We start from the raw sequence: 11,971 nt of genomic DNA, 5'->3' as shown, positions 1-11,971 counted from the left end.
TAGCTCAACCATCCCAACAATGATGTCAAAGGGGAAGTGTTTCAGGCAACACAACAGGTAGTTAGTTAGTGCCCTTTCCTGCTTCAAGACAACTTTGGAAGCAGGCGATTGGTGGAGAGGCAAAACTGGGTGAAACAAGCCATACCAGTCTCACAAGGTGAGTTTCAACGACTATGAGAATACCACAGTCACGTGTTGAGCCCTACCCAAGTGATTTTTGATGGATGGAGCCACAAACAGTACAACTTCAATTAGAAGGGATCAGAAAGACATTGATGACAAGCAGCGAGTACAAGACACTTAGGCGATAGATTAAATACACGCTGAAGCATCAAAACTATGATGAAATTTTTCAGTTCAGCAAGTTTAACAGCCTGTTTGTTGCCGGCCTGTCAGTCTGTTTATTGTTGATTTGAATACTTATTTGCATTTGTAGGGCTATTTGTCTGTTTCAATACGCGCATGCATTACACTTCCTCTAATGTGCGTTCTCTTATAGCTCCAAGTATTTGAGAAAAATACTTAATTCCATAATCTATCCTAATTCTACAATACAACTGTCCTTCTTATCTGTCCAAAACGGTCCCAAAATACTGCTGATGGATTCTACAACATGACTGAGGCATATGAAATGTTGGCTATCTGTTCATCTTATCTCATCTCTGATCTTCAGCACGGATCTGGCAGTCGGTGGCTGCCTTGTCATACCAAACTCCATCTCTCTCACACAGCCCCATATTTGTTTACAGTGGAACATGGTTTAGCCTAAGCTCGTCAAAAGTGAGCATTTGTGTTTGCAAAGTATAAACTATAGCTTTATGTCCACACATCGAAGCTAATGCAACAGACCCACTGGTGTTCACTCTCTCTCTCCATGTCTGTGCCTAACAGTGGAGACTATATGACAACAGATGTGTTTGAGTCTGGACTGAGTCTTGTTCAATATTTGCTGACGTCTTAAAGAGATCAGTCCCACATGAAAGAGCCCCAACTTGGCTCCCAGTTGAAAGGCAGGGCTGGGGATCTGAACAGGGCAAGCCCCTATGGCAGGTGGCCTGTCGCCCTCCTTCTCACATAACTCAAACAGCCCAAAACCCTGCTTGGTTACTCTACACATGCACGCTGGACCTGATCCAGCCAGCAGCACAGCTGGTCTGATGGACAGGAAGCCAAGAACATGCACTTGGGGACAAATATAGTGAGTGATGCACATGCGAGCCTTCACACGGAAAACAACCATGAAAGATTGAGGTTGTTAACTACACAGCTGACCCAAAACCCCAGTTTGTCTCACAGTTTTACATTTGAATGTAGTTCAAATGTTGTATTCATAGCCTGCATAGAGGCAGTGTATTAATTCAACAAAGCAATAATACTTTTTTTTTTTTTTTTTTATAGCATTTAATCTTTTTTGGGAATATCTAAGCAAAGCTTTTCCTTTTCATGACTGATTTGTACATTTGTGATCTGTAGAATTTGTGTTTTATTTTACCCTTTTGTTCTATTTTGCCACATTGAATACCATTATCTTAGCTCTTGATTGTAACTGTATATTTCTTTGTTTTATTCTTATTTACTCTGTGAAGCACTTTGTGACTTTGTTTAGATAAGTGCTATACAAATAAAGTTATTATTTGCTTGCATTCTTATATTTCGGTCATCTTTAAATTTCACTTCACTACATTTCCTAAATCAAATCTGTACTTTTACTCCACTACATTATCCCTAAGCATTTTAGTTATGGTAAGAAAGGAGGAAGGAAGCAAAAAACAAAGGAAGTATAATGTTCACTCAGTTTTTTTTAAGGTGCTGTACATGTTACAAAAAAGAAAACATCATGATTCTCAAAATTAGCAAAATTATTAAGGAACCTGGTTCATCAAATTTTAATGACTTAGAGAGAAGGGTGGCATTATATAAGTTTGTTCTTCTTCTCAATCATTTTCAAATATGTAAACCAAGTCATCATGTGTTTGACCTTTGCAGAGGCGGTCCTGGGTAGTTTTGCGCCCTGGGCGAACCCCCCCCCCCCAAAAAAAGTCATCCATTAACATCGTATTATCTAAGCATAATGCCTCAAATTTTAATAGTTGCTAGTTCAGCAAAGCTAAAAACCAAATACAGTCGTCTTCTGTGGCTAAGTAGCAGCATATTAGCAAGAGGATAATAAATAGCGTATAAGCTACTGTTTCATTACGTACAATTAACGTCACTCGACCTGCATACCTTTTATCTTTTGTGCGTTTCTCCTCTTCTTCTTTCCCTTTCTTTCTGAACTGGACATCTGATGGTTTCTTTGGTCTTTTGTCCATGATACACCCTTGACTCAATTTAACATCATCACCTTTTCCCTCCGTCAAACGCCCATGTGGTGATGTTCAGCATATTCCAACATGCTCTTATGTTGAAAGGACTGCAGCAGGAAGTAGTTCTGAGCGGAAGCTCTGTATTGCGTATTGAGAGTTATGCAGACACTTGACGGATTTAATGCGGTCAGACATTAAAGTGAGTTCCAGTAAAAACCCAACAGTTGTGGCAGTATTTACATTTTCACATAGCGCAATAAATGTAAAAGTATCTATGTTAATTTTATGAATGAAATACAATTTATTTGGAAGCAGCTGGGATCATAACAGGTCAGTCTATCCCTCACCCCTCCTCCTTGCTTTTCCTCTGAGAGTTAAACTCAGCCTGCTCACAGCCTCTGCAGCTGTGAGTTGATCGCCCTCCTGTCTCCCTGCTGCCTTTTCTTCTGACGCACACAACCTGTAGACATGACTCTCAGCAGAAAGTTGACATGATAGTAAGGGCGCCCCGCACCTACTCCACTAACGTGACGTGGAAATGAGCGGTAGAAAACTTGCGATTTTTATTTATTTATTTATTTATTTTGCGGGTGCTCGTGCGCCCCCAAATAGATTGCGCCCTGGGCGGTCGCCCACATTGCCCATAGCAAAAACCGTCCCTGGACCTTTGTATTTGCTTTATGTTTTTTGTTGTCTATAAATAGTACTTTTTTGTCTTTCTGCTTGTTTGTGTAATCATTTCTCTGTTTTCTTTTGTACATGTTTGAAATAAATCAAATCAAACTCCAATTAAAATTCTGACTGTTTGCTCTTTATAAACTGCATGCACATTTACTTTCAAAACTTAAGTACATTTAATACGATATAATTACGTTTGAAATTTAAGTAGGCCTCCAGTAAATATCAGATACTTTTACTCAAGTAATAATTCAATAAGGGACTTAAACTTCTACCAAAGTCATTTTCTGGTAAAAGTACGTCATCCGCCATACAGGGGCAGCAATACCACAATGGAGAAAATGTGTATAAAGCATTAAAAATTAAATTCAACAACTACTGTGAGCAGTAAAAGTACTTTTACTAAACGTACTTTTTCTAGCCTACTTTGTAGCATTTAAATTCAACCAACGTTAGCCATCGTTGCTGTTAGCAATGAACCATTAGCCTGTGAATTTTCACCATGTTTCTTACCTTTGAAATAAGCGTCGGCTCCATTTATCTGCACTATGTTAACGTTACAGTTACACCTGTAAAATGTGACACTCGTTTTTAAAAGCTGAAACTTGACCATCTTACTCATGTTAAAACGACGATGCTTTCTTTAAAAATACCGACTAACAGGTGCTAATAACGGTTAGAAAAGTTAGCTACTAATTAGCTTTAGCTGCAGTGGCTGACCAATCACAGGATGTATCATGGATGTATTAGCAGGCCAGCCTGCAGCTCTGAGGAATGCTTTGTATTACAGTGTCTCCTGCTGGCGAGACTCTGGAACACTCGTCTTTCAAAATGTTCTAAAAAGAGAATGTGTCTAAATGTCACCTGTGAAACACAGACGGTCTCATCTGTATGTTTACATGCAGTCCAAAAATTGAGCTGAAAAAAGCATCCATTCCAACAGCTTTCGAGGCCAACTTTAAAGTTTTTAATAAATGATTTAACTTCAGATAAGTACTTACTGTCACAAGTGGTTAAAAGAAACTAAATTTCTCAAAACACTGTAGTTTAGCACAATTTTGAGATACAAAAGTTTAAATTATTTCCACTGATAATAGAAAAAAAACTGTACTGCAATGAGCCAAAAAACTAGGTTTTAGTGAAAGTAAAAACTCAGGTGCTCTTCAAGAATATGGCACACAGCCAAATAAGATGAAGATACATTGACTGTCCAGCTTAGAAGTCTGTAAAATAGGTTGGCAGTCTGAACTGTAAGGGTCTGTACTTTATTTAACAGAAAAATCATAGTTTACAGTTTTTTTAATTTTGTAATTTGGGAGGTTTGTGGCTTTTGTTGATATTGATATATTTGCCATCTGTCATTAGCGCCGTAAGCTTGTTTACTATATGAGGAGGATGCTGCACTGAATGTCCTGTGCCTGCTCAAACTTTAAAAATTCATATTGGAAACAACATAAATCATCAAATATTTGTATTGAACTGCCAAATCTGATTCAACTGACATAATTCTGAGTCAAAAAACTTCCTTACCAGTGCTTAAAAAAATATTTTAAGGGCCTCTCCTGGTTTGCACCACCCAGTCCCATCTAATAAATAACCAACAGACCCTGTGTAAAAAACAAATTAATACATGGATGATCAACGCGTTTTGATGTAAACACTAGTGGGTTTTTTTGGGCTTCTTTCCAAGTGGGCACTACTGACATGCCATGTGAGACATTGATATGTTTTTAATTGAGCACTTGTTCCCAATACACTTTTTACCCTATAATAAATAATGATGCCTGATGATGTCTTAACGTGTTGGCCATAATAGAAGACTTTTTGTTACAATAGAAGGGCCCCAGATGCTTCTCAGACTGCCATCTTATACTGTCTTCTGCATTTAGTGAGCTGGACAGTCACTGGTTTTTATTCTCAAAATAATTCCATTTTATGGTGGCTTATAATGGCTTTATTATTTTTAGTGCCCTGCATTGTTTTGGGAAAAAGTGTTCTTTTATCTCACATTTCTGCTAATTATTATTCATATTTTAGATTCATATTTTATTGAAAACATCTGAAATTACCTGACCATGTTCTGTATAATCAGTTTAAATTAGCTCCACTGTGACCAGCTACAACATAAAAAGATGACATACATGTGAATGCAGTAGTATAATAATCCAATATCTATATGATAATATTACTCTCATAATGGGAACTCTTCCTGTTTACATTTTGATATCACACTTTTACTTTTGGTTGAGTAAAAATGCAGGACTTTAACCTGTACTGAAATGTGTTAACTCTGTGTTAAATAGTGTACTTTTACTTACTTCTACCACAGAGTTATTAGTCCTGCGCGTATAAAATTTTCAGTTTGGTGATTTCATTAGAGTATGTCAAAGATATTTTTTCATAAGTAAATGAGGTGAAGATTTGAGCAGCATTGTGCAGTTTTCTATGACAGACTGTGTGATAGATAACAGCAGTGTCATAGCCGATGCATGTAGTGAATAAAATGCAATGGATGAATAGACACTGAGTTCAGACTGAGCATACACTGAGGTGTTTAATAAAGTTGACAGTTTCTACTGTTTGGGACTTCACATGAGAACAAATTCTATGTAAGAGTTGTTTACTTCATTTTATACAGAATAAGAGAGATAACCTAAATTACACATTAAAAGCCAATATTTGTACTTTTGTGAAGAATACAAATTTTATACAACAATATCTAGCATAGTATCTTAATTGTTTAATAAAAAGTTCACTTGAATATTTATTGTATGATGAAAATAAAATAACACATTCAAGGGAAAGAAAAAAAAAGTAGATTAACTTAAAATCTCTTTTTTTCCAAACAAATAATGTCATTATTGGCAACAAAGTCCAGCTTGTGCCGCCAAACGGTCTGAGCGCTCAAACCGAAAACAGCTTCTTCAGTTAAGTGAACTATCAACTACAAACACTTACCAAACACGTAGTTCTGTTTATAAAAGCCATGAAGCAAAGCAGTGTACTCTTACACAGAAAAGTGAAGAAAGACCTCTACAAAGGTTCATTGATTACCATTTCCTTTCACATTCATCAGTTGTGCACAATTTGGACAAAGAGCAAAAGAGCAAAGTGTATCCTGCTGCATTCACCGTGCATTTTCTTGTGTGGAGTCTTTTCTGAGAAGAGGCAGGTCTGGTAAAGTTTGTGTGATATCTGCATCGTCTACTTTTGAACCAAGAGAAAATAAAATAAAAATGGTATATAACATTTTTCTTTGGGATAAGGCATTTCCTAACTGTGCATATAGACAAACTACAAAATTCCCTGATATGTCATCAAGTGCTAAAGTGTGCTCAACTATGAGGTGGTGCTGCCGAGACAGGCAGACTGTTTTAGTTGTAGTTTTTTGTTATTGCTATTTTCACCTGCTGCGTTAAACTGGATTAGATTATGGATTATTATACATTATGTAAAGTATGTCTACCAATGTATATGAAAATGAAGAGATTGCCCTGGGGTTTCCAAATCAATTTTATAAAAACTTGTAGTCCTGCAACTTCCAACTGTGGCACTTCAGGATGAGAGGCTAACAGTCTGTCCTCAGATACTCTTCTTCCTGATGCTTTGTGGACTAAACGTGTCCTGTACTGACATCATATTCTGTGTGTGAATTGGGGCTAAAACTGCATAGATCATCATATATTATAAGAACTAGCATGGAGCTGATGATGGGGCGGAGAAAGCTCAGAAACACACACAAGAGATGTCACGGCGAATGCAGAGTGATACCTTTCACGTACAGTAAACTTCTCATAGAAATGTGTGTAATCCAGCAGTGAGATTGAAGTCAGTGACCTTATTGGTTTGGATTAGCTGCTGAGTTATTTGCTTCTGTGATGATGGAGAAGAAAACAAGTCACAGCCCCCCCCCCCCCTCTTTTTCCCCCTGTCTGTGCACGGTGTGATAACAGCGTTGCAACACCTTCCACATACACGACTTCAGCGCCTTCAGGTTTTCACTTTTCTGGCTCCTAAGGATCCTACAGTAGTCTTACTTAGAATGGGGGCGTTGATATATGATTTCTGGGGCCAATTCAGGAAACACATTAGTATTTCTGTACATAATTATGACTATCTTCGATATTTACAACCACATATGAGCACAGGCTTGATCTGTGAAGGTCGGTAGCCACTTCTGCCACATTACCGTCTTCTGTTTCAATTCAGTGAACCAATAACAGGGTAATGGAGTGGGCTTGCGAGATGGTATGTCTTTCAGTTGAGCTACATGCAATAACAATAGATTATTCTTCAGTGTGGGGCTGGGACCTTGAGTTTTTATGTTGGCAGTGTATTCAGCAGCTGCTGGTATACATCTACAATAGGCGGGAAGAAACCCGATTTCCCATAGCCTTGTGATCATCCTTCACCAATTTGAAAAAAAAAGTGGTACTTCAACCTCACAGCATTGTTGTTACAATGTCTTCAGGACAAACAGTCATCACTAATAAAGGGAGGAAAAAACAAGTTGACCATCTGGAACCAAAACACATGGGATGCTGATGATTAAATTTCGAGGAGATTACAGTAAAATGAACAAAACAGCAAATATTGACCAGTGAATGATCTACTCTTTTTTAGGGTCTGCTCTTGTAAACTTGGCTGTAATCCACAAAAATATACTTTTCTCGAAAACGGCGGCCGTACGGTACACTCAGCGCATACGCCACGCCCCGGTGATATATATTAAAGTCGCTATTTACACAACAAAAGAAAGATGTTTGGCTCAAATTATCAATTGTACAAACAGAACAGCAACATGTTCATGGCTTTAGATATCGATTCAAGATCTGGTTTACACGACTTCACACCGTTTGCGATAAAGCACGATCAAAAGTAAAAACTATGACGAAAAGAAAATGGTGCGTTTGAGTGAACTGTTAGGAAACTGTAGCAACTGTACAAAAACAACACAAAAGAACAGCTTTGGCTTATATTACTGATGAACTGTTACACAAAAGTGAACATGTTGATTTTCTCACCAGCTCAACTGGACAGGTTAATCTTAATTGCACATTTATATATCCAACTCTTTTAAATTATAAAATGAATAGTATGTCATTATTGCAATAAATTCTGTTGCTAATTTGTTTTTAACCTCCAACAGCATGGTTTCATGTATTCACTAAAGTAGTCTGCAATTATTTACTGTGTGATCAAAATTCTGTATAATTATCCGTGCTCTCTGTGACTCACAATCGGCTGAATCAATAAATTACAAGAGGCCACTTGAGATAAAGGTCATTGTGTGGTTACAGCATGTTTTTTAAAAGACAGTTCTCGCAGTGAACGTTATATGTAAGGGTCCTCGGCCTGAAAGCAACACAACTTTCTCTGATTGTTTGCAACTTGCGAGCACAACAGCAATACAGCAACTACATGTAAGTGTCTGACTAGACCAGTGACTACAATAATCTACCGCCTATTGTTTAACGTCTTTCTTCAGCATCTGAATTGCACCAAGTACCTGATACCACCTGCTTGTGCATATTTTTCAGTCCAGCTAACTGAGATTTTTTTTTTTTAATCTTACTGTTTCAGTTTGACAATTTACTTTAGATATGTCCTGACATAACATCTGCCACTCAGTCTTACAAATTGAAATGGAGTTGAATAATATAATGATAGCTCTAAGGACCCTTGCTCTTTCTTTTCTCTCCATGTCTAACCCCTCCCTCTCTCTGACTGGCTGGTGACTGGAGGCCTGATCGAGGCTGTTTATGTCACCCATGTGTCCATGCGCAAGCGCTTGACCGAGGGGCTCTCCCTGTCCTCAGAGCCAGCAGGGGGTCTGCCCAGCCCCAGCGGGGAGTGGAAATCTGGCCGATGGTCCTCACGATCACTGCCATCGTAGGAGCTACAGGAGGAGCTGAGGCTGTCAGCAGGTGAACGTCCCAGAACTTCCTGTCGGCTGGACCCTTGCTGTGGCTGCTGAGGGGGGAAGCTGGATGGGGTGACACGCTCCCGTGGCGGCGAAATGGGCTCGGACTTGATGTTTATGCTGTGGCTGGTGCTGATGGAGAGGTTGGAGCCCTGAGGTAGGTGACCTCCACCACTGCAGAGAAGATGACATTTTGTGTTAAAAAAAAAAAAATGAGACAACAAATGTGAGGTGCGATAATGTGAACAGCCAGGAATATGTAGATGTGTGATTCAGCATGATATCACAGAGCATTGTGGGTGTTGCTTTCATGTGAGGGTGTCTGGAGAGTGTGCCTTTGTTTGGAAGTGTGTTACTCACACCAAAGAATTAAGAGCTGCCTGGCCCAGTTGATGCTGTTGCCATGCCGACATGGAGCCCAGCGAGAGCCCAGGAGAGCTGAAGCCCTGTAGGGAAGAGATCTCTGCGCTGCTCAGGGAGAACTCTGTAAAAACAAAAGCAGCCACGCACAGTGAGAAACTCATTTCAGCTACAACACCATGTGCCGCTGAGAAAAGAGCACAACCAACAGCATGGAGGCTGAGGCAGTTGTTTTCAGTCTGAGGGGACAGCGGGGCTCACCAGTGGGGTTGTAGGAGGTGGGCATGCCTGAGTAGACGAGGCCCTGTGGGGGTAAGCTGGGGGTGGTGACAGACACTACTGGTGTGGCCAGCGGCTGGGTGGACTGGGAGCTGCTTATCCTCTGGGTGTTCTGCAAAAAACATAAAAAAACAACAAAGAAAATGCATAAGCCCTAAATGTAACTTTTATATAGCACTCTAATACTGAGCAATGGACAAACTTTCTACTCAATAAAAACAATTTAACGCCTACACATTTCAAGTTAGCAGTTGCTATATATATTGTAGTTGTTATGGTATATAAATGTAATATTAAAAGCTGCCACTAGGTGGTGGTGTAGCTTTAAGGAAGTCAATATTCTGCTCTTTCTGACTGCATGCTTTTACAAATAGAGCTCAGATGCTTGCTATGTACTCTATTTTCATTTAATGATGTGTTTTTTTTATTGTTGTTAAATGTCCATTCATATTGAATTGACTTGTTGCCCTATTTTCTGTTCATTCTGCCCACTTTCATGTGGAGCAGTTTGTATGTAATTCTATTTCTGTACAGCACTTGTAAGTATAGCACTGTGCTGCATTTCTTTCATGAAATGTGCCTCATAAATAAAGTTTTTGTTAATATTATCAATAATAATAATATCATCACTATTTTTATTAGTATTATTATTATATCTAATTTGTTACTTTTTTGCAATCGGGGTAGGGGTGGGCACAGTTTAATTACATATAGAAAATCAAAGTAGGGAGTAACTATTGAATTATAATTGTAGGGAGGCCACTTTGTGGAGAAAATCTGGGCCAAAGAAGTCTTTATTAACATTTGTGATAGTAGTAATAATGTAAATGAACAAAAGGGCAGTCGTAAATACCTACATGTACTAATACCTATTGCATAAGGGTTGTTAAAAAAGAGGATGCAAATACAGGAAGAAATATCCAATAACTAATGTTGTGTTTTGTATTTGTATTTTCTGACATTCATCCAGATAAAGTTTATTTAATTTATGTGTATGTGTGCAACAAACTTCACGTGTATCTGTGACTTATCCCACATTAAAAAATGGTTACCACAGGCTTTGAAATATGTCAAGTACTGAAATAATCCAAATATAACAAAACTTCAAGTTGAAAACTGATGCATGTAGTCATCACAAGAACCAACATGCAGCTACAGGCACAAGAAATGATTAATCTGATTCACTACAACCTGCTGAAACTTTGTTAGACATGAAAAAGAAAACTGTTAAAGGGAAAGTGCAAGGTGAGGAAATGCAAACCCCCATCCACAGCATCTAATGCCTACGCATTCAGAGTGCCAAAAACATCAGAGTCTACTGATCAGTTCTACAATCAAATAAACTCCTAACTGAGAGGGTGCAAAAGGGTGATCCCAGAGTGACGTACAGTAAAGCTCCAGTGGTTTTTTAGTGCAGTGACCAGCATGCAAACACACACCTACACAGCTCGGTGTGGTCATGCAGCTAAACTACTCTGAGCTAACAAATACACACACTCCAACTCCGCTAATCAAATGCAGACACAGTTTAGAACAATGCTGTACCAAATCCTCACAATACAATGTAATAAACATATGTGCAGCTGCCAGCGGTTACGCTTGAAGCAGCATTGCATCATGATCTAGTTGATGGCTTCCTTGCATTGTTCCAACTCTCTCCAGCCAGATGACTTCACCAAACCCCGAGTATCTCATAGCATGAAGTCATTTAAGATGATGTAATCCTCTCTTCCTTACAAAGAATATAAATTATTGAGATTTTTTCCCAACACTTCAATAAAGTCTTAAAACTTTTGAGATTTTGGTGACACTATAATAGTTAAAGAAATGTAACATTAATTAGCGCTTAGCTTTCATATCTCTCTCTCTCTCTCTCTCTCTCTCTCTCTCTCTCTCTCACACACACACACACACACACACACACACTCCTTGTGGTATATGACTAACATTGACGTGTTGAGAATGGAGGAGCCAATCCAACAGGCTGAGGCAATTTTCACAGGCCAAACCCAAAACATGCAGTGACAAAACATTTCTTTATTTTTTTAATTTATCATTGCTGGCAGTCCTAAGAGCCAATCTCCGGTTTGAGCCTTTAGTCTAGCATGTGTGATTACCAGAAGCGTGTTCACATTTCAGCCATTTGCCCAGGCATTTGTCAAAACTCACCAAATCCATTTCCTCCTCCTCCGACTGCCCTCAACAGAAGAGAAGAAGAGAGGCAGAGTTACAGAAAAGAAGCAGAGCGACTATAAATCGCTCTGAAAAAAAAGTGCCAGTTATCTGGACTTCACAGCCAAAGGGACGCTGGGGGATATAAAAGTGTGGATGACTTCTGCAGTCATTGTTAAATCAGTCTATAGTCTGTTGTTATGCTCAAGAGCCGTTTTGTCCAAAGCATAGGCGTCTGATTAACTTGTCTTGT

General features: G+C 38.9%; 1 protein-coding gene across 7 annotated transcripts in view; it reads right to left on the bottom strand.

Annotated features, from left to right (window-relative positions):
• Positions 1–6,908: 6,908 nt before the first annotated feature.
• The window catches only part of mef2aa (myocyte enhancer factor 2aa), a 79,641-nt gene continuing 74,578 nt past the window's right edge, over positions 6,909–11,971 (bottom strand). For 4 of the 7 annotated variants that reach the window (XM_042496904.1, XM_042496905.1, XM_042496903.1 and 1 more), the window contains 4 exons: positions 11,716–11,739; positions 9,529–9,658; positions 9,268–9,391; positions 6,909–9,081 (listed from right to left, as the gene is read on the bottom strand). In XM_042496904.1, the coding sequence (XP_042352838.1) occupies positions 8,745–9,081; positions 9,268–9,391; positions 9,529–9,658; positions 11,716–11,739 (615 nt within the window). In that variant the 3' untranslated portion in view covers positions 6,909–8,744. The remainder of the gene's footprint in view (positions 9,082–9,267; positions 9,392–9,528; positions 9,659–11,715; positions 11,740–11,971) is intronic. The other 3 variants (XM_042496909.1, XM_042496906.1, XM_042496908.1) reach the window with 1 other exon arrangement.

This window comes from Plectropomus leopardus, chromosome 11, assembly GCF_008729295.1.
Source record: "Plectropomus leopardus isolate mb chromosome 11, YSFRI_Pleo_2.0, whole genome shotgun sequence".
Taxonomy (NCBI): Eukaryota; Metazoa; Chordata; class Actinopteri; order Perciformes; family Serranidae; genus Plectropomus; species Plectropomus leopardus.
This window is presented reverse-complemented; position numbering and strand designations above follow the sequence as displayed.